The 26,303-nt window shown below is 27.5% G+C and overlaps 4 protein-coding genes across 4 annotated transcripts; 2 read left to right on the top strand and 2 right to left on the bottom strand.

Moving 5' to 3' along the window:
• Positions 1-1,602: 1,602 nt before the first annotated feature.
• LOC134838347 (very long chain fatty acid elongase AAEL008004-like) lies at positions 1,603-3,840 on the bottom strand. The gene is made up of 5 exons (XM_063853858.1): positions 3,497-3,840; positions 3,288-3,428; positions 2,885-2,990; positions 1,908-2,044; positions 1,603-1,846 (listed from the first exon to the last, which is right to left on the bottom strand). The coding sequence occupies exons 1-5, from the start codon at positions 3,746-3,748 to the stop codon at positions 1,661-1,663; spliced, it is 822 nt and encodes a 273-aa protein (XP_063709928.1). The 5' UTR covers positions 3,749-3,840; the 3' UTR covers positions 1,603-1,660.
• Positions 3,841-5,790: 1,950 nt separating this feature from the next.
• Positions 5,791-7,546, top strand: LOC134826927 (very long chain fatty acid elongase AAEL008004-like). Its single transcript, XM_063839438.1, has 6 exons — positions 5,791-6,029; positions 6,097-6,287; positions 6,557-6,697; positions 6,759-6,864; positions 7,116-7,252; positions 7,328-7,546. Exons 1-6 carry the CDS (start codon positions 5,969-5,971, stop codon positions 7,523-7,525), a joined length of 834 nt encoding a protein of 277 aa, XP_063695508.1. The 5' UTR covers positions 5,791-5,968; the 3' UTR covers positions 7,526-7,546.
• A 286-nt stretch (positions 7,547-7,832) lies between these two features.
• On the top strand, positions 7,833-9,733 carry LOC134837764 (very long chain fatty acid elongase 7-like). The gene is made up of 3 exons (XM_063853151.1): positions 7,833-7,890; positions 8,836-9,419; positions 9,473-9,733. The coding sequence occupies exons 1-3, from the start codon at positions 7,833-7,835 to the stop codon at positions 9,731-9,733; spliced, it is 903 nt and encodes a 300-aa protein (XP_063709221.1).
• Positions 9,734-11,807: 2,074 nt separating this feature from the next.
• LOC134837993 (small G protein signaling modulator 2-like) lies at positions 11,808-25,381 on the bottom strand. Its single transcript, XM_063853416.1, is given in 12 exon segments — positions 11,808-11,924; positions 11,986-12,263; positions 13,040-13,219; positions 13,280-13,404; positions 13,462-14,493; positions 15,395-15,861; positions 15,941-16,169; positions 16,785-17,000; positions 17,069-17,288; positions 17,871-17,890; positions 17,892-18,262; positions 24,970-25,381. Coding segments are annotated over 12 exon segments (3,246 nt in total). The 5' UTR covers positions 24,989-25,381; the 3' UTR covers positions 11,808-11,835.
• Between the last annotated feature and the right edge of the window lie 922 nt (positions 25,382-26,303).

A 26,303-nucleotide genomic window follows, 5' to 3' on the forward strand; every position in this document is an offset into this window, starting at 1 on the left:
TCTAAATTGCTTATAATATTAAAAAAAAAGAAAATTGTTATTAATAAAAAAATATAACTTGAAATATTGATTTTTTTTAAATATTTGTAATAAATTTAGGTAAGTTTATTTTATATTTTAGCTTTGTTTACAGGAAATTGCTTATAATATTAAAAAGAAAATTGTTATTAATAAAAAAAATATAACTTGAAATATTGAGTTTTTTTTTAAATTTTTGTAATAATTTTAGGTAAGTTTATTTTATAATTTAGCTTTGTTTACAGGAAATTTCATCAACAATAAAAACAATAAATAAATAAAAATATTTTTGGAAATTTCGAAAAAATATACCAATCAAATAATTAAAAATTATCATTCAAGTATATAATTCAAATATATAATTATAAAAAATTGACAATTTTGTTGATGTTTTTTTAGATTTGATTCACGGAAGTATCTCATTACTTAAATTACTGTAAAATTGAAAACAATTTTGAAAAAAACAATTTTTTTTATTAGTATCCTAATGGATTTTATCGTGAAAAGTTGCATTTTTTGTGCTTCCCTATGCACTTTGGTGGCTTCCATTCAAATCTCCCCCATCAATCGAATGGCTGTCCGTTTAAAAAATCTTCGTTGTGAACATATCAATCCCAAAATCTACAACGGGACCGTTAATTGTTCGATCAAGCCAACGAGAAATGGGACCGGCATAACAAATGTTCGCTACACTTACAGAAAACCTTGTAGCGATTTGTGGGTTTACGGAAAGTTGTTTTACAAATTTCCAACGGGAACGAAATTCCAACCTTGGCCAATCGAGTTTGATGAGAATGTTTGTGAGCGTGTTCATTCGATTGAGAAACTTGGCGGATTTGCCTATTATTTTGCAAAGAGCGTATTAAATTTTGCACCGGGATTGATTCACGCGTGTCCCTATATTGGCGAAGAAGGATTAAAGGATGCCAATGTTGAAAATATTTTCGATAATGCATTTCCACAAATTATTCCCAAAGGCGTGTACAAGTTGCTTTTGAGGTTTCACTTGGCAAATAACGATACTTTCCTCAATGTTTGGTTTACTGCCCAAATAGATGCTCAAGATCCCATGAAAGCTCTGATGCCAATGGGAAAATAAAATTTTTCATAAAAAATATCATGTAGACAATCTAACGAAATTATTGTTGATATCCGGCAATTAAAGGTAATATTTTCCAAAATTGACAAAATTAATGACTTCAAATTTTTATAAAAAAAGAAAAATAATAAAAATTAACTGAAAAAATCGAAATGCAATAACTCAAGTTTTGCTTTGAGAATTTCATTGGAGTTTTTTGAAATGTAATAAATTTAACTTTAAGAAGGCTTCAGAATAAAAATCAAGACGATGTAAGGAAAAACTCATGAAAATAATTGTTAAATTAATTTCGAATTTTCCAAAATTTGTTAAATTAATTTCGAATTTTCGAAAATTTGTTGAATTAATTTCGAATTTTCACAAATTTGTTAATTTAATTTCGAATTTTCGAAAATTTGTTAAATTAATTTCGATTTTTCGAAATTTTGTTAAATTAATTTCGAATTTTCAAAAATTTGTTAAATTAATTTCGAGAATTTAATTAAAATCGATAAATTTTCGATAAATATTATTTTAATGATTTATTTCATAATTTTTTTTAAATCAATCTTGTTTTATTGCTTCTTCCGTTTTCGGCTTTTTCAGATAGGCTTTGATGTAAAAATCACTGAAGAGTATCAACATGAACAAATTTTGCACGGCACCCGTGAAAAGTAACGCCTTCGGATGATTGCAATCTGTGTAGAAAAGTGGCAGTCCAAAGTGAACAACCAAAATGACGAATTGTATCTGAAAATTGAGAAATGTTAAAAAAGATCAAACAAACCAAAAAATACAAGAAATTTCTTACAATTTGTATCTGCGTGATGTGCTTTTTCCACCAAATTGATGCTTTCAGTTCGGGCTTGAATGACGTCAAGAAGTAGTAGCCGTACATGAAGACATGTACAAAGCTATTCACGATTCCCAGAAGAACAGAATGACTTCCTATAAAAAAACAAATAGATAAAAAGGGTGAAAACGGGAGAATGGAAAAATTTTAATTAAGGTGACAACTGGTAAAAATTTGTATTTTTGTGTTTTTATTATGCAGTCTGGAAACGTAAATTAACGAGATCTGGTTTTTAGTACTTTTTAAATTAAAAAGAAGGCAATTTGACGTCTTTGTATATTTTTTTGTTTTCATCATTTGAGATGAAATTTAAATTGTCTGAATTTAAATTAAAAAAAAAAAGAAAAAAATAAGAGCTTAACTTTTTAAGTCAAACCTATTTAACTAAGCTAAAAAAAAATTTAAATTTAAATTTTTGAAGGAAATTAAAAATTTTTGCATAAAATCCAAATTTAATCCGAAAATTAAGCTATTTTCTATTTTAGTTTTTTAAATTTTTAGGCAAAAGTTAAGCTAAATTTCATGATGCTTGAAATTAAAATATTTAATTTTAAATAATTTTTTATTTTAATTGATTTAATAATTTTTTTTACCTATTAATTTTTTGAAATATTTCAGAATTTTAAAAAATTGCTACTTAAAATTCAGGTTTTTAAATAATTTTTTTCGATTGATTTTTGAGAAACGTTTTTAATTTTTTTTTATTTAAACTTGAAAAAATTAAATAAAAAAATTCATTTAATAATTTAAAAATTTATAAACTTAAGAAAATAAAAAAAAAATTTAGTGATTTTTTTTTAATTTTTCAAGTGTTAATAAAAAATGTAAAAGCGTTTCGGTTCTAAAAAAAATAAGAGAAGCGCTTCAAACGACTCTCCAATTTTTGTTCTTATCTAATTCAAAAGTTAGGGAAAAGATGGAATGAGACATCTTACCTGCCATAAACTTATTAAAAATGTACGCTCCAAATACAATTCCAGCATGATGGTACAAATGCAAAAACGAAATTTGCCTATCACGTTTTCGCAGGACAAAAAATATCTAAACAATGAAAAAAAAGCTTTTAACTTCATTATTTTTTTTTTGCTCTATCGAGTTACGAATGAGAGAGTAGAAATATGTTTTGTGTTAATTAATGTCGTCGTTGCTTCTAATAATATTTTTTTTGTTCTCCATATGTGCGGAAATAGTCGTAATTATAGCTACAAAGCCACCCGTTTGCGGGAAAAATGTTCAGGTAGTCGATGTTAATGCGATTCGAAATGACGTTCGAAAAAAAAACTTGCCAGAGGTCAAGAATATTGTTTCGCTGTGAAAAGTTCAAGGACATATTATTACCGTATCCAGGAGGTCAAACATTCGTGATAACAGAAAGCCGTAACAGACTTTTAGCAAAATTTGTCGTTCAGGCGTCGTTTTGTGGTCAATCGGTTGGCAACGTAAACTAAAATCCGGTTGGAGATACGAATATTTAAGACCCTATAATTGAAAATTCATCGTTTCGTGACCTTTTGTCTCTTGAAAAAAAAAAATAACTCAAGACTTACGACAACTCCAATGAATAAATTTATGACCACTTGCGCGATATTGTACCAATTTATAATGCGCTGAATATCAAAAGGCTTACGATTTTCCATAAAACGCGGCCCAATACTCAGCACAAAGTACAAATAAGCCGCGAGAATTCCAAAAATGGGAAACGGCGATCCGAGCAATGGAAAATGCTCATTTCGCGGATCTTTGTATTCGTTGAACAGAAAGTACGTGTAATCCCATAATGTTCGTAAAATTAGCGCCATATTTTTTTTTTGGAAAATTTAAAAAAAAAATTAACGACGACAAATTTTCGCTTCTTTTTTACTGCACTTTCGATTAAAAACTGACAACGTTCGCGCAATTACTTAAACAGGAACACACTTTTTGTGGCATTAATTATTTTTTTTTTTCATTGAACTTACACAATGTTAACTTATACACAGAAACATGGAAAAATACGACGAAAAACGAATTCTTCGAAAAAAACGTCATTACTTGAAAAAAAAAATTAAAATTAAATTGTTTGCTAATATAATTGTGTAACCTTGTGTAAATTATTTTTGCGAAATTTTTGGGTCACTTTTTAATTGTTAGCTTGTTAAATGTATCTAGAACTGTCCTAAATTGTACAAAAAATTATTTTGTTTCTTTTCATCAAGAAAGTTTGAAATTTCCTTTTAAAAAAATCATGAATTAAAGCGATTGATGGACGTATTGTTTTGATCACCTTTGACCTGCATTTGTTATGAAGGAATTTCTAAACAAACTATTACAAAGTATGGTTAGGTATCTAAGAAATGATAATGATTTTCGTAATTGGTTTTTGGTTTTTAATTTTGTTTTGTGACATTTTTGATTTAATATTTGAATTAGAGTGATTTGCTGTGATTTGTATATCCGATGACTTCAGGTATTACCGTAATGTAGATAATACTGAGAGAATTTTAAAAGTTGGTTTTTTAAAACTTTTATCTGGAAATTTTGAAATTTATTTACTAATTTTGTATATTTTAATTTTGAGTTTATAATTTATTTTTAAAAAAATCTATTTAAAGTTGTTGTTAAAAATATTTTTAAAAAATGTCAAAAATTTAGAGAACCTGCTTTCTTTTTAATTTAAAATTTGGATTTTTTTCTTTTTAAAATTTTTGTCATCGAATGGATTGTTCAATTCATCGAAAATCATCATAAAATGTTAAAATATGTCATAAAACTCATCGAATTTTTGATGGAAAAATAGTTATGATGGAAAAAAATACCGTAATGTAGAGAATGCTAAGAGAAAAAAAAACCGTTAAAATTCAAATGAAACGGAAAAATGTAGATAAATTAAGAGAAGGCTAATTTTGAAGTTAAGAGAACACAATTTCTCTCAAATTTTTAACATTTTTAAATATTTTTTTAAACAAATTTTAGTTGTATTTTTAAATGTTTTTAACACAAAAATGAAAATTTTAAAATAAAAATACATAAAAGTACAAAAATAGTTGAAAGTTCAAATATTTTAGTTAAAAAGTTTCAAAAATTAGAATTTGAAACAAAAAAATGTTAAGAGAACGAATTTTGACTTCCATTTTCGTTAAGAGAACAGATTTTTAAATTCTCTACATTACGGTATATCAGAAAAAAAACATGATGGAAGCGATGAGTTTTTGGCTTTGGCTTTCTTTTTAAATTGATTCAATGTCAATACATTAGTATCACAGGTTTTAGTTAATTCGTTTAAAAGTGATGCCTCAGATCATTGTCAGTATTTGTTTCAGTTTTGATTTGAAAAGAAAGAGGTATCGGTGTGTCGTAGTTCTGAAGGGAGGTTGTTGAAGAAGTTTATTCCTTCATGAAAAACACTGTTTCGTGAGTAGTTTGTTCGAGACAATGGGATTTGTAATCTGGACCTTCTCCTTGTGTCGTGGTCATGTCGATGCTGAACGAGAGGAATTGACAGATTTGCTTTTTTATTCAATAAATTTTTCATTCTTATGTCTAAACAAGATGTTCTTCCATTAGCTAATAATTTTTTAAGGAGTTTCCTTTTATACTTTTGTTTTCAGTTGTAATTCTTCAAATTCTTACCAACACAATAAAATACCTGAAACGAAACTAAATAAATCGTTAAAGTAAAAATTTTCAATTCTTATGAACGAAGCGCACTTACAAAATTTACGAAAAGTAGTCCAAAATTACAAACCAAGCTTATGCTATACTTTAAATTCCGGCTGCTTTTAGTCTCTTTTAAAACCTTGACTATTTAATACGGGTATCAGACAATAAAAAAATATTATATTAAAAAATCTGTTCTGAGATTCGAACCCCTATTAATAAAATTATTCTTAATTATTATAAATAGATTATGAAAATATTTTTAATAATTTTAATTTTTTGCATTTTGTTAGTGAAAAGTGTAATGCACATTTTATGAGATTAAAGAACAATTAAAAAAATAATAATTAAAAAATAAAAAAATATTAAAGTGATATAAAAAAATGGCTCACGTAATAAAACTATTGTACAATGGTTACATGCACTATTTCAACGAGTACAAAGGTTTGTGGGACACGTGTATGCAACACTCAATTAAAATGCAGTAAAAAATTTGTTGTTTTTTTTGTAGACCCACGTGTCGAGGAATATCCACTGCTCGGTTCGCCATTGCCTGTTGCTGCCATTATTGTCGGTTATTTGTACTTTGTGAAGAGTTTGGGTCCCAAATTAATGACAAACCGCAAACCGTTCGAGCTGAACAACGTCATGATGATCTATAATTTCGTTCAGGTCATAGCAAATACGTATCTCGGTTGTTTGGTAAGTAATTCAATTTTGATGGTAATTTTTTCATCGCTACTTGTTGTTGTGTAGAAATGTGTTATAAAATAGAATAAAAATTAGTTTAAACACATTTGTAACAGTTTTATAATGAACTTTGACGTCAAAATAGCGTCGTACATGAAACAAGTAGCGGAACCACGTCGGGCAATGACTATGTATTAAAATTATTATTTAAATTTTTCGTTGCCATGACCTTCCCCAATTCTGCCTAATTCTGTCAATTTTCTATTTTTATTGACTTTTAGGCTTATTATCATGCATTTCATCGGGTACACTATAATTTGGCTTGTCAACCTGTGAAATATGATGACTCTGAGGAAGCCCAATTGGAAATTCTTTACACTTATTGGTATTTTCTGCTAAAGTTGAGTGACCTGTTAGACACTGTGAGTTGCAGACGAAAAAGTTGTCGAATTAATTTTTTAACCAATCTTATCGCTTTTTCAGATCTTTTTCGTTCTGCGAAAAAAGGACAAAAACATCAGCTTTTTACACGTTTATCATCATGCTGGAATGGTTTTCGGCTCGTACATTTGTGGGAAATTTCTACCAGGTACGTTTTTTTGCTGTTTCATGCTTTGTTGTTGTTTTTTCGTTAATCATATGGAGACACATTCACATGGGTTATGGGTTTAATGCCTTTTTGCATGTCACGATAGTTTTGATGGCGCTAATTAAGTCGTCTCGGCGAAATTTTTTTGTTTCTTTTAATTTTTATTTTTTGCTTGGTTTGGATTAATTCATAACACTTTTTATAAAAAAAAAAATATTTTGATTAAAATTTCTCATATTTACCTTTTACAGGAGGTCATGCCGCGCTTCTAGGCATCATAAATTGCTTTGTCCATGTCATCATGTACTTCTACTACTTCCTAACGTCCTTCAAGCCTGAGCTGAAAAAATCGATTTGGTGGAAAAAACACATCACACAGATCCAATTGGTAAAATCTAAAAGCAAAAAAAAAAATTTAATTAATTAATATTTTTTAACAAAACATTTTTTTTTTGCCTTTCAGATTCAATTTGCCATATTAATTTTTCATTTTTCCCGCCCGATTCTCAATCCAGATTGTGAATACCCGAAATTCTGGTTGATTTGCGGCGCAATTCAGAATTTATTCATGTTCATACTGTTCGGTGACTTTTACATCAAGGCATATCTGAAAAAGCCTAAAGCCGTGCAAAAGCCAGATAAAAAGTTATCTGATGATTAAAAGTAAATAACATATTTGTAGCGCGTCAAATTTTTCAATAAATCATTGTCAAATTTATTTATTTTCCTTTTTTTTTCGTCGTGCTACTTCGTTGAACAATGATTGAAGTACGCATATGGGATCCGCCACTTTTGTTTGATAACCTTTGACAACTTGAATAAATTTTTGCATAATTTTCTTTTTTTTCAAGCTTTTTTTGGTGTATGAACGTTTTTTGGCATTTCTCGTAAAACGCTTCAACTAACAAGTCCTTCAATTTTAAATAATTTATTTTTTGTAATTAAAAGTTTTTTTTTCAAATTTTAATATGTTTTTGGTATTACGGAAACTTTATGATGGTTATCATCAATACATGGAGTACAAAGGTAAATAAATATAATTAAAGAGATACAATTAGAATAAATGTTTTAAGTTTTTAATCTTTTCGTTATATTTGATATTTTGGAATTTTGTGGAAAAATTAAAAAATCAATAATTTTTTTTGTTAAATAAATTTTGAAATAAAAATAAAAATAAAAAAAAAATAAATAATTAAAATTAAAGAAATTTAAAAAAAATGAAGAATAAAGACTTAAATTAAATAAAATATTTTTTTAAATTTTTCTTAATATTTATTTAATTTAATTTTAATTTTTAAAATAATAAAATAATTTTTTTAATAAAATCTTCAGCTTTTTTATTTATTTTTAAATTTAATTGTAAATTAAATTAAATTTTTTTTTGTAGATCAATTAACTTAAATAATCTAAAATCTTTGAAAAAATAAAATTAAATTAAATAATAAAAATTCATGTTTTTTTCAAATAATTAATTATAATAAAATAAAAAAAATTAAATATTTAAATTTATATTTTTTTAATTAAATTTTTTTGACATAAAATAGACCATACCTACTTAAATAAATAAATTAGTTCAAATAAAAATAAATTTAACAATAAAAATAAATAAATAAAAAAAAATAAATAAATTAATTTAAATTTAAAAAATATAAAATTATTAAGTTAAATTAAATAAATTAAATTAAATTAAGTTAATTATAAAATTAATTTAAAAAAAAATAAAAATTGTCAATTAAATTTATTTTCATATTAAATAAATTAAAATTTTTAAATTTAATTTTTCAGATTGATTCACTAAAATTTTTCTTTTAATTTTTTTAATTAAAAAAAATAATTCTTAATTATTTAAAAAAAAAACTTTTCAAAAATGTCTAATATTTAAAAAATTTAAGATAAATTATTTTTCTTAAAATAAAAAAAAGTACTTTGAATTAAATTAAATAATTAAAAAATTACGTTTTTTTTCCACAGATCCACGAAATTGCGATTTCTTGCTGCTCCGATCGCCGCTTTATATTTTCCTGATTCTCACTCTTTATTTATCATTCGTTCGAAAAATAGGACCGCATTTTATGTCGCAACGGAAACCATATCAGCTGCGTGGTATCCTGCTCGCCTACAACTTGTTTCAAGTAATTTTTAGCTTCGTTATTGCTACAAGTGGTCTCTATTACTCGTACTGGCAACCGGATTTCGATTATTTCGGACTTCATCATTTCGCCACGCCAAATGGCGAACCGAGATATGCCTTAGCAGTCATTTGTTACCTTTATTTTTGGGCAAAAGTCTGCGATTTGTTCGATACAGTATTTTTTGTTCTTCGAAAAAAATCGAATCAAATCAGTTTTTTGCATTTGTACCATCATTGCATCATGATTGTCGTTGAATTCATTCACAATAAATTTTTCGCTGGAAGTCATTACATGTTACTCGTCATCATAAATAGCTTTGTTCATACAATTATGTACAGCTATTATTTCCTCACGATCCAGAAGCCGGATTTGCAACAACAACAATCTTTATGGTGGAAAAAACATTTGACTGAATTACAAATGGTAAAAATTTTTTTGAAAAAATTAATTAAATATAAAAAAAATTTTTTTTTCAGGTACAATTTTCCATCTTAATAATTCACTTTGGTTGGCCAATTTTTAGTAAGAGTTTTCACAGTGTTCCCATTCCATGGTGTATTTTCGCGGTTTTTCAAACAATGTTCATGTTCCTTCTTTTTGCCGATTTCTATAGAAAAGCATACCTCACAAAAGGTCAACAAGGTAGCAAGTCATCGACCCACGTTGTCGTTAATGGAATTGCAAAAAAGAAAAAGGAGGAGATGGAATTCAACAATAATGTGACAAAATTAAATTGAGTTTAAAAATGCATCCGTTTTTTTTATACAGTATCAATGTCTTTTCTTTATTTATTCATTTAATTCATTTTTATTTATTTTAATTTTTTATATTTTTCCCTCAAGTTTTTTTTTTATATTTTAATATTTATACAGGATTTGTTTTTTTTTTACTTTAATTAGGTGAAGAAAAAAGTAAAAAAAAATCTATAAAGTTTATAAGTCTTAGAGATGTTCTTCAGGTTAGTATATGTATGTAATTTAGGTATTTGCAGAAAATGCAGGCGCATTCAGACTTTGTTTTCTATGTTTTGTTAGAAGTATAAAGTTCTTACATGTTAAGGGTCTGAATGTGTTAATTTTTAATTGAAACTTAAGAATTTTTTATTATTTTCTTTTATTTTATTTTTTTTTAATAAAAATTTTTAAATAAAAATTTAAAAACAAGTTAAAATTTAATTTAATTTAATTTTTTAATATTTAAAAAATAATTATTAAAATCAAAATTATTAAAATTAAATTATTAAAAAATTAATTAATATTTTTTTACAAAATTTGAAAAAAATGTAATCAACAAATTGATCAAAAGCTCTGGAATTTGTTTTTATTTTTTTGTATTAAAATTTCATTAAAATTAATTAATTAATTATTTATTTTAAAATTATATTAAATTTAAATTAAATAAAATTAAAAATTTTCATTTAATTTAAAAAATAATTGAATTAATTGAATTTAATTAATTATTAAATTAATTTAATTTACATTTAAATAAAATAAATTAAATTTTATTTTTTTTTAATTAATTAATTAATTTTTAAAAAAATAATTAGTTTTTCGTACAAATTTATTGAAAACTTGAAAGAGGAAAAATCTCAGCAGCAGTAAATACAAAAAAAAAAAATAAAATTATTTTTTTTAAATTAAATTAATTAATTTTAGTCGCCTTACAAAAAAAATTAATAAGTTTGTATTAAATTTTAACACATTTGACCCATAAAAATTTTTATGAATGTTGAAAATTTCGATCCAAAAAAATATTCAAATAGGTGGATTAAATTCAGGAAATTTTGATTGATTTTTCGTCTCTGATATTTTTTTTTTTGATACACACACAATATGTTCGCATAGAAAGGCTAACAGTACATATAGAGATTTTTTAAATCTATTTTTTTTTTTGTTAAATAGATTTTATGTGTAAATTAGAATAACAGTGAATAAAATATGATTTGAAGCTACATAACATTCATATATAATTTTTTTTTCGTATAATTTATTTAGAGTTTCTTAAATTAATTAATTTATTTTTTCTTATATTTGTTTGTTAATTTTTAACAATTTTTTAGAACTTAGAACAAATTATTTTTTTTTGTTTTGGGTTCCAGCCCCAAAATTACGTTCAATTTATTGTGTCTTTAGTAATTTAGGGCTTTTTACAAATGTGTGGAAGTTTGTTAGGAACGACAAATTTTTTTTCAGAAGAGAAGGATTTTATGGAGATTTTAAATGTTTTTAAATAAATTTCCCATATTGTCTAATGGTAAGGATACCAACTGTGGAATAAAAGGAAAAATTATTTTTTTTTATTAAAAACGCAATGAAACGCAATAAATTTGCGAATTATAACAGTTAACATTCGGGAACCAGATTATATTTTTTTCTTTGAGAAACAGTTAGACACAAAAACTTATCTTTTAATTTGTAACAAAATATTTCTTGTTTTAGGTATTATTTATCATTATTTTGATAATTAATTTATAAAACTTCATACATTTTTTTAAATTTATTGTTTTTTTAACACATTTTAATTTTTGCAACATATTTTTTTTTAATTCTTTAGCATTTTTTAGCTTTTTCAACTATTTCTGTGTGTATCCATTTTATTTTTTTACAAATATAGATTTTTGTCTCATTAATGTTTTGTCTTAAATATGTTAAAACTACACAACTTTCAATCCAATTGCACGCGTTCTCCTCAAATACGTAATCATCATCAGTTAAAAGTTAATTTTGCGCATAAAATATATAATTTTCTCTTCAATTTTCATTATTTATTACAATATCTATATATTTTTTTTTGTATTTGTGTTTTGTATATGTGTAAGTATGAGTGGAAGATCCATAATTTACTTATTCTCAATGATAGTCTGTAATTGATGAACTAAGCTACGTGATAATTTCAGTACAGCTTGGGCGTCATGCCGTTCAGCCATTTCTAAAAGAAATTAAATAAATTTTAATAAAATTCGAAAAAAAAAATAAATAAATTGACTTGCCATTAAAAAACTTGATTATATCCGTAAAGTCCATGCCATTCGATAAAATTATGTCCCTGTATGTTTCGAGAAGTGCCAGCGCCAAAAATAGCACAAAATGACTTGAAGCAATGTGTTTGGCAGCCCAAATGGTCTCCCACACGGCAAATACGTCATTGTACACGAGTTCTCGTTTGAAGTCTAGCAGAAACCATCGGTAGCAGAAGTAAAAGTGTGTGTAGTCGCCATGCGCCTGCATGAGTTCGTACATCTCCGAGTCGAGAATTTGGATGAGAGATCTGAAAAAAATACAAAAAAAAAGTTTAATAAGAAAATCGTAATGATTTTTATCAATTTTAGATGAATTTTTTTATTTTTTGACCCAAGTCACATTTTGAAGTTTCACCCCAAGGCATATTCTAAAAATTTTCTAAAAAAAAATTTTAAAATTTTATTCCATTTTATAATTTTAGCCTCAATGTTTATTTAAAATAAATTTAAAAGTTAAATTTTTTTTTAAATATTTGTCCCAATGCAAATTCTGTTTTTTTTTCGACCTAATGCAATTTTTTTTTATTTTTGACCCAATTCACATTTGAAATTTTTCATAAAATCAAATTAATAAATTTTCAAATTTAGGCTTGAAATAATTGAACCCAATGCACATTTTCAATTTCCGATGAAATTTGTATTAATGAAAATTTTATGCTTTTTGCCCCATAGCACATTTTGAAATTAAATTTAAAATTTTCACATTTTTGAACCCCTTCTAAAAATTTGCAACGATTAAAATTTCACCCTGACAAAATTTTTTTTATTTTTTTAACCCAGAGTACATTTTCATTTGATTTTACAGTAAAATTAAATTTTTAATTTTCATCCCAATGCATATTTTAAAATTTAAACCCAGTATACATTTTAATTATTTTATCCCAATGCACATTTTAAAAAATTTAACCAATTAAAAAATTTAAATATGTCAATTTCTGCTTAAATTTTCAGTTTTCCCTCAAAATGTGACAAAAACTCGAGAGTCAAATGTCACAAAAACACTTTTTGTGGTTACCCAACTTACCGCATATTCGAGAAATGCATGTCCATGGCACAACCGTTGGGGAAATTTTCAATCATGCGTTCCATAAAACGACAAAAACACCCGTAACTTAATGCCTCGTCGTCAAATATCACAAGTAATGGTGCTGCCAAGTCACACATGCCTTGCATATATCCGATATCCAAGTTTTTCCATACGTAACTGAAATTTTTTTGGTTTTTATTTCTATGAAAAAATGGAAAAATATTGAATGTGGCTTACGTGCAAATAATGTTGCGAAGTTTATCGAGATTTTCATTGGCAAAATACCAATAATTTCGATCGCATCGTTGAACGTCCTTTTCTATGCGATGCAAGTTGAGTCCAAAGTTTTCAAGTAAGTCGCTCTAAAAAAAAATTTTTTTTTTAATTTTTTTTAATTTAAAATTTTTTTAAGGACTTACGGAGTAAATTCCTCCATTAGAGCTGGCAGGCGAAACACACGTTGATTTTGGCTCAGGTTCGAGTGTTTGTGTCGCGTTACATTCCTCGCCAATGGGATCCATGTGATTCATGCCATCGTCGCCATTTCTCAATTCGGGTGACGTACTAACGACATCGATCGATGCATCTGTGACAATTACTTGATGCGAGTCTTTCAGTTCTTTGATTTGTTCTTGCACGGGAGTCAAAAGATCCGGCAATTCGCCGACTGTTTCGTACGACGACGTATTTGGCGAATCGGGACTCGTTACGTGTCGACTGCTATTCGATTGCGGCGATTTTGTGACATCTTCCGCTTTATCCTCGACGACAAGCGGGAATGGTCCCGAATTCTTTTTGCTGCTATTTTTGCGCGACGATCGATCTTTCTCCGTCGACTCGTCGTCATCCACTTCCGGATCCGACAAATCCGAAAACCCGTTTTCCTCGAAGACATCGTTGTCGATATCGGCATCCAAATCGACGCCTTTCGATGTGTTTTTGTCGCCGCTTCCGCCGGAGGAGCTCAATTTGGCGACAGCATGTGCGGTTTTTTCTTTGTCGCGTTGCCGCACAATTGCTTCGACCGCGAGCCATTCGCTCATTTTTGTCTCGTAGTCGAGACGTGTTCGTTCATCGAGGTCGATGCGTTCGTCGGGCGTCAAGCCAAACGTGTAGTGACCCAGTAAGTAAGGCCATACCTCTTTGCGGATGGTGTCAGCAACGCCTCCGTGATAAACGAGACGATAGAATTCTTGATCGTCGGTTATGACGCCGTTCGCGTCGTGAAGTTCTTGCCATCGTTCTTTCGTGAGGCCTTCTTCGGCGCCAATTTCGGAAGCGATTTCGCGATGCACGAGCTCCCACAAATGCGTGCGAACGGTTTTGAGATGGCGACAATAGGCGAGCCAACCGTAGAAGGCGCGTGACATTATTTGCTTCTTCATGGAGGTGCAAACGAGCTCGATGCTTTTGGTTTTGTTCTCGATTTGTTGTTGTTTCGTTGGAATTATCTAAAAAAAAAATATTATTAAAATTTAAATTTAAAATTTTAAAAATGAGGAAATTTTTTTTTACGATTTAAGATTTTTTTATGTAATTTTAAATTAATTTAAAAAATTAAAATTAACTTTTTATTTAATTTTTTCATTTTATAAAATTCTATTTTTTTTGTTGAAATATTTTTCATATTTTCTTTATATTTTTTATTTTTCCAAATTTTTTTTTTCGATTTATTTTTTAATCTTTTTTTCTTTTTTTTTTAATTCTCACTTTATATTATTTTTCATTTTTTTATTTTATATTTTAATTAATTTTTCACTAAATTTAATTATTTTAAAAGAATTTTTAATTTTTTTTTTTATTTTTTTAATCAAATATTTAATTTATTATTTAATATTATTTGATTTACTTTTTCGATTTTTTTCCATCATTTTGTCACTTTTTTATTTTTTTAACATTTTTCTTTCATAGTTTTTTTTTTAATTTTCACTTTATTTTTTTTTTATTTTTTTTAAATTTAATTTTCTCTAAATTTAATTATTTCACAAAAAATTTCAAAACGTTTTATGTTTTTTTTTTAATTTAGTTTAGCATTCACTATTATTTAATTTATTAGTTTTTTAAACTTTCAATTTTTTCATCATTTTTCCAGATTTTTTTTATTTTTTTTTTTACTTTTTGAAAAAAAAAATTATATTTTTATTTAATGAAGTAGTTTAATTTTAAAAAAATTTTTATTTTAATATTTTTTGAAATTATTTTTGATATTTTAATTTAATTTTTATTTTTTTTAAAATATTTATACTTATTTTTTGAAATTTTATTTATTATTTCACATTTTAAATTTTTCTTCTATTATTTTTTTCTTTAAAATTCCTCAAAAATCAAATCAAAAAAACACTCAATACTCACATTTGGCGAATCAAGTGAATTCATATCCAACGACATGCTTTTGCTCGAATAATCGCTACTTTCATTAGTCGACGAGCTACTCAATTGCGGTCTCGATCTCGGACTCGTTCGTCCCATTTCGAAGATGGAATGTGTCTTCACCAACAAATGCAGCAACTTATCGTGATACGATTCCGACTGTATCGACTCCAAATTCGTGCAAAGTTCGTCAGTTGTCGCCTTGTTGATCACCCGGAACACATAATCGATGGGCATCTCGTCGTTATTTGCCTCCATGAGGGACGGCAAGGGTCGACGACGCGACTTCATGGGCCACGGAAAAATTCTCCCGATGCCTCGTTGAGTCCAGAGCGGCGGATCGAGTTGCCCATGCGGCAAAAGACCCGTTTCGAGACATCCCAAAAATTGCGCCATGTGCCCGCCTTCGGGAAAGTGAATTGGTGGGCGTTGAACGCCATCTTGACCAACTGCCAAAAAAAAAAAAAAATAATAAAATTTTGTTAGAAAAGTTGTTTGTTGACAAAGAAAAAAAAAGGATTTATGTACCTAAGATTATCGTTCCGCCCGTATCTGTGCCACGCGCTTGATGGCAATGTACGTATACAATTTCATCGACATTTATGTTGAGTGCATATGTCCAGTACGAGGATTTGTCTGCGACATTTTCGGACTCACTGAAACCGTTCATTAGCTGATTCGGGGTCCATTTGATGATCAGCGATTGGGCATTTTGATGCAAGCTCAGGTAACCCGGCATTGGTTCATCGACGTCTTTCTAAAAAAAAAAAATAAAATATTTAAATAATTTTTAAATATTATTTTTTTAATAAAAAATAAAAAATTAATAATAAAAAAATTAATTTAATTATTAATAAAAATTTTAAAAATTTAAAAATATTATTAATTTTTTTTTTTCTAATTTATTATAAATTTAATTAAAAAAAAAAATAAATTATTTAAAAATTAAATTAGAAAATTGATTGGAAAATTTGAAAAAAATTAATTAATTTATAAAATTTTAATTTATTTAAATTGATTTTTCTAATTTTATTTGCATTTGATTTTTTTAATTAAAAAAAAAAAAAAATAAATTAATTGAAAAATTAAATAAAAAAATCTTTGAAAAATTTTAAAATAAATTTGATATTTTTTTTATGAGCTTTGGATTATTATTTTTAATTAAATAAAAAAATTAAATATGTTTTTCTTTTTAAAAAAATTTTAAAAAAATTGTATTTTTTTAGTGAGAAATAACAAAATTTACGAATAATTAAGGATTTCTTGTGCAAAAAAAAAATAAATTATTTAAAAAAGATAAAATTGGATTTAAAATTAAAAAAATAATAAAATAACAATTTAATTCCTCTCCAGAGAGCAACAAAACACTTACCGGCAACACAAGCACATTATTTTTCCCGTACAACAACGTAGCACGCGCATTCTGATGCAAAGACTCGACATAACTGATGGCAGCTGATGCGGGCGACCCAACTTTGAACGAACTCATGCTGCTATCATCGGAACTCGTGTGTAAACTACGTTTGTAATTCAGCATTGGGCGTGCGGATGTTGTAGGATGATTCGATCCAATTCTGCTTCGTTGAATCTAAAAACAAAAATTTTTATTAAATTTCTCTTTTTTTTTCAAAACAAAAATTTAGTTTAAATTTTTACCAATTCATCAGCTGGCGGATCAGTCCAAAAGTGATCGGGAGTCTTGGCGCGCGTAAAATCCAAAGCGCACGGACCAACGAGCAACGAACTCAAAATGGAGCCACAATCCGAATCCGCAACGAGAGCATTGTTGTCGTAGTATTGAAGGGCATTTGAAACCAAGTGATCAATTATGCGGGAAAGGCGTTTCTCGAAAAGAGCCAAGCGGATCCAGAGGAATCTGTGAAAGAAAAAGGAAATTTTTGAGTAATTTTTTTCATCAAAGTATAAAATTTTATTCAAAAATTAACAAAATTTTTAAAAAATTAAACTACGGAGCTAAGGTAAGAAATTCAAATTTAATTTTTGTTTGAATTAGCCAAAAAGCGATTTTCAAATTTTTAACCGAAAATTTTTTGAACTGTCATTTACGGATTTTTTATTTAAATTTTTATAATTTTAATGCAAATTATTATAAAAATTTGAAGTTTTCGAAACAAATTTTGAATTTTTCAAAAAATTATGTTCAATTTTCAAAAAAAAAATTAAAACTTTATAACGGTAAATTTTTCAAATTGACATTTACATATATTGATTAAAATTTGAAACTTTATTATTTGCATTCGACTAGATTTGTGATATTTGAAAAAATTATAGTCTTTATTGGTTTGAATTTGCGAAAAGCGATTTCCAAATTTTAACAGCTATTTTTTTAAATTGACATTTACAATTTTTTATTTTAAATTTCAACTAAAATCAAATAAAAATTTTTTTTTTAATATTTTCAGAAGAAAATATTTTTGTAAATTTTAAAAAAACTTACTTCGGTGTCGGCGTCGTTGGTTGCATCGCTGTTCCCAACGCTTCCTGTACTGCTGTTTTTCTTCAAAATTGGCGGCTTTGTGAGACTTTCGCTGCTCGACGAACTCCTCTTGTTCGGATCATTGTGCTCAATTTCCAACACCTTCACACTGATAAAATCCGCCTCCGGGCAATGTTTGGCAATTTTATGGAGGAGCGCGGTAGTCGAACTCGTCTTGAACAGCCCGAGCGTTCGTCGTTTCAATCCGTGACTCAAACATGCTTCAACTGCGGCACACAACGACGTCACCGAACCCGATTCCTCGTGAACGTACTTTTTCGTTACCGCTTCCTCCATCAACTGTTTCACCTCTTTCTTGACATTGGCAATGAGTTTGTCCTTGTTGTCAGTATCTGAAAATGCGAAAAAAAAATTATTTTTTTTGTGTGAAACGAAAACATGAAAGAAAACTGCTGGCAAACACGTGAATCAAAGGAAATTGCGTGGGCGAGTGTGGTTTCGCAGGAATTACGATGCGAAGTCTTTTTTTTCTTCGTTTGTATTATTTATGAATGAAAAGTACAAGACCGAGTGCAAAGGCAAATAAAATTACGCCTACAAAGTAAGTTCCTTGGAAATCTCGTGGAAATCACTTTTTATTTATTTTCTTTGTTCATTCAGTCGTAAAACGATTCTTGACTTCATAAAATGCGGAACGTGCCAAAAACATCTTGAAAACTTTTAATCACGTCTCAATTTCATCATTTTAACAACCAGGCGTCTCCATTATCTCCTAATCGAACGACAAAAAAGGATTGAATCGAAGCAAACATCCGAAGAGCAAATATTTGCAAAAAGAAAATCTTGAAAATCTCATTAAAATGTACATTTTTCGATATAAAATTTATTTGAAGGAGAAACGTTCTGTTGATTCAACAAGAAGAAAACAATGTGAAGCGATAAAATTTTTCACCAAATTAAATATCGTTTATCGGAATCGTTTTTCCATCATAATGAGTGTGGGTGTCGCAGGATAAACGATTTAATAGACGGAGATTTAAAAAGTTAATGAAACACGAAATTCGAGAATTTTTTTGAGGTTAAGGTAATCAAGGTTCTTTAAAGGCGTGCGACAGTGAGTGACATGGAGAAAAATTCTATTAAAATAACATTTATTCAACCATCGACGCGAATTATTCACATGACGTCTATTATTTGTTCTTTTATTCATTAAAAAAGGATAAATTTTTCATGGGATGTCGTTTTTTTATACCTTCGTATGAAATCATTATGGGAGCTTAGGTAAGTACTGATTTTTTTTTATATTTTTTCATGTATCTGATCTTGTCACACGATCGCTTCTTTCAAAATCAAATACTGAAGTGATCTTGTCAAATCCATTGTGCTAATTTAACAATCAAATCAACTCTTATCATCAACTCAAATCCTTACAATAAACGAGAGACAATAAGCTATTTGAACGTCTCCTACATGTGATATGTTTACTCTTAGGTAATCGGGCAAGAGAACTTGAAAAATTTTTCATAAGATGAATTTACCATAACGCTCTGCAAGCCTTTACAGGAGTATCAACACTTTGACTCTTGGTAACTATATTAAATTTTGAACTTGAATTTTACTCAAATATCGATCATTGTTTTCCAGGAATGCATTCGAATAGTTTCAGAAGAGCTCTCTTTGACCGTATCACATTCTACCTGCGAATGGAATTTAACTTGAACAGAGTTTGGTCCCGCAAATAGCCATCATTTTGCTGACTGATGCTATATAAATCTATGGTTGGGTTGTGCATAGACTATTGTAGCTCAATTTTGATATTGAACAACGAGACTCATTTGAATGAATTACAAAAATTGCAAAACCAAGCTTTAAGATCACTGACTGAATCAAATCGGTATACTAGAATCTGTGATATGTTGAAACAAACTGAAATAACTGAATAAACTTTAATGTGCTTGTCCTTACTTATAAATGTATAAAAGGTCCCTTGCCCGATTACCTAAGAGTAAACATATCACATGTTGGAGATGTTCAGCCTTACCTTTTGAGAAGAAACAATCAACTAAGACCATCAAGTAACCTGCTAACCAACTCAGTATTTTACAAGGGATCAGCATTATACAACGAATTATCAAAAACCTGTGATATTAGTGAACTAACATTGAATCAATTTAAAAAAAAAGAAACAAATTACTAATGATTTAAATTTTGATTTAATTTGCAAATCAATCAAAAATTTTTCAAAACTGAATTTTTTTTTCGATTTGATTTGAAAATTGATTTAAATCAAAATTAATTCAAATCAAATCAATTTAACTTTTAAAAAATTTTCAAAACTGAAATTTTTTGATTTGATTTAAATTAAATATAATTTAAATCAATTTTCAAATCAAAAAAATTTCAGTTTTGAAAAATTTTTGATTGATTTGCAAATCTTTGATTTAAATCATACAAGCCTGATATCCGTTAAAATTTTTGAATCTGACATCTTTTTTGAGATATTTGACAGCCATAACTGATCAGCTGATCAAAATTTCTAATTTAGACGGCACTTAGTTAACTATCGTAGTTATCGTTAACTACGTAGTTAAAACCTTTTAGTATAGACAGGGCTTTAAATTCAATCCGTGTTAATCTCATCGAAAGACAAGAAACCATTAAAACTTATTTATTTCCCAAAATATTTTTAATATTGCACTGGAAGTAAAGAAAATGAAAAGAGCGAAAGAATCCCTTTCACAAAATCTCTTCATAAAAAAAAGTTTAACGATCTTTCGAATGACGTCAGAGCAAAGAAAAAAAATATCTAGATTGAAACATTTCCCAAAAAAAATTTTTTTTGTCATTTCTCGTCTTCTTTTGTATTGTTCTGTACTCTTTCACGCACTCATGCTCCTTCTTGTCAAACTTTCGGTTGAGTGCGTCGCGTCGAAAAAAAAAACTTTTTTTTTAAAAGGAAAATATTTTATGAGTTGACAGGTGATAGTGCTTACCATTAAGTATTAGGAAAGGTAATTATCACGCTTTCTTCTTTTCACGCATTTTTGTGTTCTCCGAAGATTTTTCTTGAGACAAAAAAAAAAAGAAGAAATTTGCTCCAGCTGTGCTGAGATTTCGCAGCAAGTCGCAATTAATTGAATGTAAATTCTCATTTCGTCGTAAAAAAGTAAACACTGAACGAACAAAAAAAAAGGAAAATTGTTATAAATTGATGTAATTCAATAAGGATTTAATTTAATTTATGGTTTATTTGTTCGTTGGCTCTAATAAAATCTTTCAATTAGCGTCAGGATTCCTTTTTGTCTCGTTTCCAGATGAAAATTTTAAAAAGTAAAAAACCAGACGTCTCCATCGCGCATATTTTTTTTTTTGAAAAATCTCACCAAAATAACATTTAATGTTTGCCTCGCGGATATTTGCTCCCACATCCTTCACGCGAATTTATGCACACATGATGTAACCAAAAAATATATTCGCATCTGCTCCAATAATAACAATCATCATAAAAAGTATATGATTGATAGGATGAAACATTTCAATTTGCACGCAGCGCAGTTGGATTTCGATACTTTGCCGGATAAATAAACAAAAATTTCCATATGATCGCGTACATTCGTTAAGTTGACCTTGAACCTTGAAAAAAATGCGTCGATTATCATTTTTAGGAGGAAAAGTAGACGAAAAATGGGCAATAAAACGACGGGGAATGAGATAATTTGCGAAATTTTTTTCATCGAAGACGAAAAAAAAAGAAATTTCATAAAATTCGTCGAAACTAGAGAAATTTATTCGAGAACACAGCAAATTAAGTTAAATTGGACAAAATTTGCTTGTCTATGGTTTTGCGGGGTGTTGCGTGTTGCCTGTGATGAAGAAGGAGGTAGAAAGAAGGTGAAGGCGAAATGAGAATTGTTTTCTGTGTTTTGGTTTAATGGAATTCGTATGAAACACGAAATGTTTAAAATTTGGTTTGTTGAACATTGTCAAACAGAAAGAACTTGTATCAACAACCACTTGTGTGACAGAAAATTTAATTCTGTTTTTCTGTTTCGTAATATTTATGAGTTTTTTATCACTTTATTGAATCAGGAGTTGTTGACATTGTTGTCAGAAAAAATGGTTAAAATGTACGATTTATTACATTTTTTTATTGAAAGATTTTTTGACAAGTAAAAAAAATTTAAATCAATTTTCAAAGATCAATTTCTCAAAAAAAAAAAAATAAAAATATCATAAAATGATAAAATAAATAATTTGATAAAATATAATAAAATGTAAATTTAATTTAAAATTTAAATGGTTCAAAAAAAATTTTTTTTTAATTTTTATATTTTATTATTTCAAATATAATTTTAAATATTTATTTTTTTTCTTATTTATTTTAAAGAATTTTATTTTTAAAAAACGTTAAAAGTTTGAGGTTATACTTAAAATCATACGATTTGCAATTTTGAGGTTATGTTTTCCTTAACAGAGTAATTTATCATTTTTATACTCCTCAATCTATGTCTCAATACGTTATTTGGCGGGTAAATTTATTTATATATTTAAAAAAATATTTAATAAAATATTTAAATAAAAATGTAATGAAATATTTAAATACTATTGAAATAATTATTAAATTTAATTTAAAGAGTTTTATTTTTTTCTTATATTTCAATATTAATTTTATTTTTTTTAAATATTTTAATTTAAATGTTCTTCAAAAAAGCAAAAAAAAATTAATTAAAAACTTTAATTTTTCAACTTTTATTAATTTTTTCATCACATGCCACTCAACTAAAAATCTCTTAGATAAATAAAGTTTTCCCATATTGAATCAAAAATTTCCTCTCATCACATAAGAAAAAAATCTGAATAAAAAAATTCATCATCGAACAACCTTGAAACTCACAATACCTCTTCTCTCTTGCAACAATTTTTTTATCTGTTTTTCTTTTATTATTTTCTCCACAAACTTGCCAGATACCGAGATAGATATGCACAAGTCATTTCTCATAAATCATTCAAGAGACACATTTTTTATATTTTTTTTTCTCAGTTTTTGTAGTGATAAAAGCAAGGAGAAAGAGAAATATTGCAACAAAAATTCCAATATTACGGTTTTTTTCCTTTTCAATTTACTGAAAAATTTAATCCTTCTAAGTAGGTTCAGTCTGTACCGGAATGTGAGTCACATGAGTAAATAGGGAAAAACATGAAGGAAAACTGTTGCATATTTTCCTAATATAATATAATAATAATAAAAAGTACAACAACATTTACTCGTCAACATCTTTTTTTTTGCTCTCTACATCAGATATTGAATTTAACAACGTGTAAGAAATAACTTTTCATGTTCTTTTTCACGCTGTACTGTACCTACTGTGTGTTCACTTAATTTTTTTCACAATTTTTTGTATTTTTTAAATAAGAATTTTGTCTTGCTCTTATTTTTTAAAAATTTATTCTTTTGTTAAATTTTTTAAAAAAAATTTCTTAAATATAAATTATTTATAATAAATATTTAAATGTTAGAAATTTTTAAAATTTTTCAAATTTTTTATAATTTTTCAAACTTTATTTGATAAAAATATTCAAAAATGCGTTTGATCAATCTTTTTTTTAATTTTCTTAAAATTTTTAGAATATTTTTTAAATGAACTAAGCAATCAAAAAATTTTTTGATTAATTAAAATTTTATATTTTCTCTGTATTTATTTTGAACATTTATTAAATTTTATTAATATTTTTGAAGATAAAAAAAATTTAATAATTTTTAATTAACTTTAATTTACTGTTTCAAAAAATATAGACGATTTTCCAAAAAAAGTCACACGGGGCAAAAAATTTTTACGGGGTAGTTTCGAACATCACTTAAAATGGCTCTAAATTCACAAAGAACAAAAAAATCAAAAAATATGAAAACACAAAAAACTTTTTTTAAAACTTTTTTTTACTTCAAACGGACTTCAAGCTACAGCCAATTGAAAAAAAAATTTTGTATGAAAAATTTATTCGCAAAATTGTATGAATTGTGTTTTCTAAAATAATTTAAAACTTTCCTAATAAAATACTTAGATTTCCAAAATTATTTTTTTTTAATATATTTTTCCGGGCCAAATTAGTGAAAAGTCGAAAATTTACAAACATCAATTTCGAGAAAAAAATTTGTTTTATTTAATTGGCTTTAATTTTGACATTTTTAAAATTTTCGATCCGGAATATGGAGATAATAGGGGTGTTCGAAGGTGCCCCATGTGCGATTTTACCCCGTTTTCCCCTATTAAATTTTATTAATATTTTTGGTAAAAAAAATAATAATTTAATTAATTAATTTAATTTAATTTAAAAAAATAGGTATTCAAAAATTTTTTAAAAAAAAAAAAAATTAAAAAAAAATAAAATAATAAAAATAATAAATTACTCAAAAATTTTTGAAAAATGTTCCATATTATTCCATTGTGTTTTCTAAAATAATATGAAACTTTTAATAAAATTTAGAGTTAAATTTATTTTTTTTTAAATTATAAATAAAATATAAAAATTATTTAATTAAATTTTTTTAAAATTTTCCAAAATTATTTTTTTTTATTTAAAATTATAAAAAAATAAAAATTAAAATTAAATTAAAAAATAAATTAAAATTATAAAAAAAATAAAAATTAATTAATAAATTAAAAAAAAAATAAATTAAAAATTATAAAAAAAATATCACCAAAACACTCCGTACATTTAGTGTCATATTATATTAACGATAACGTTCCCATATGTGTCTCACACATATTTTTTCCACTACTTTATTTATTTATTATCGAAGTTTCGTACGAAATTTTTTTTTTTGTAGTTTCATTCGTGTATCATTTTCCATCTGTGCCATCATCATTGGCGGCGTCGTCGTGCACTTTTCATGGTGATAATAAATAAATTTGTGTCGTCTCTACGGGTGCGTGAGTAGAGTACATGATGAGAAGCAACAACAACTACGACGACGACGGTGTAAGCCAGCAGTGAAGGAAAAAAGGGTGTTGTATTGTTTCGAATTAAATTTATGATATTTTTCGTTGCAATATGGAACTTTTTTTTTTAATTTTTACGAAAAAAAATTGAATTTACGCACCTGCCGATACTGACATCATATTTAACTTTTGAAAAATATTCGACTCAATTTTGAGGCCGTTCACTGCACTTCAGGTCACAAAAATATTTTAAAAAATTTTTCACTATTAATTTTTTTTTTGTACAAGGCTCAAAGCCTTAGAATTTTTTTTTGTTTGTACACAGAATATTTCACGCTCAATATGTTTTCAGATTTTTTTTTTGTGTATGCAAATTTTTCGTATTTTCACTCGAGTTAACGCAGTAATTTTCCTCTTTTTGTGCTTTTCCGACAGTTTGTGCCTAATTTTGTCTGTTTCTCGGCATTTCTTTGGGAATTTCTTCCGTTTTTCTGCACTACTGATCACAGAAATCCTACTGAAGGTAAAAATATGTGAGAAAAAAAATAAACTTTTTTTTTTGTATTTTTTGATTCGTCCTCGCAGTTCAATGTTAAGTCGCAGAGTGAAGTGAAAAAAATCGATACTGCGAGGAAAAGCGGTCGGTTTGTTTCTCTCCCCGTACGTGCGTGTATGTCTGTGTGCGTATGATACTGTCGTACGGAAAATTGGAAGTTGTGCGCAGATGTTTACTACGTTCGACACACTCTCTAAATAAAATGTTGGGAATCGTAAAATGTTATTATTTTGGTTTTTCTCGTCCTTGTGTGTGTTTTTTCTACGAGATTTTCCAACAAAATTTTTTTTTCGTCGATTTTACTCTACTACTACAGCGTATATGTACGTATGCTGTACGAGACCTATGGACAGCTGATTTGATAGTTAACTCCTTGCTGCTACGTTCAAACAGTTGTTTTCGTGCGACTTCGTATCGTCGTTCGTCTCCCAAATGCCTGCGAGAGGGAACGATAAGAAGATGGTCCGTTACAATATTTCACCCTGAGGAATGTTGTTTACAAGATGGATTTTCTAGGCCAAACACTCGCCGCAACTGCCCGAACGAATTCTAGGTCATTTCGAAGCGAAAAAATGGACAAAACGACGCCTTCCACGAGCATTTTTCGCAGCAGGATATTTTTCTGCGAAATTCCCATGGTGCGTCGTCGTTTAATAAATGAGTTCATTAAAGTGCAAAATGAGCTTCGCACACTTTTCCGACATGTACGACAATTAAAAGTTGTTATGGATTCTCGGAAAATCTCTGTTTACGCTTCATTTGACTACGAACGATGTAGATGAGCAACGAGGCGTCTCCATCCGAGTGGCGTACGACAAAGTTTCGTTTTAATTTATAATTCATTGTGAGTACGAAGTTCATTTAAAATGCCATTTGATGAGCAAATAAGGCGTAGATAAGGTAGGTCTTCGTCGTCGGTTTTCGTGTCGTATAGGTCAG

This window comes from Culicoides brevitarsis, chromosome 1 (assembly GCF_036172545.1).
Source record: "Culicoides brevitarsis isolate CSIRO-B50_1 chromosome 1, AGI_CSIRO_Cbre_v1, whole genome shotgun sequence".
NCBI lineage: Eukaryota > Metazoa > Arthropoda > Insecta > Diptera > Ceratopogonidae > Culicoides > Culicoides brevitarsis.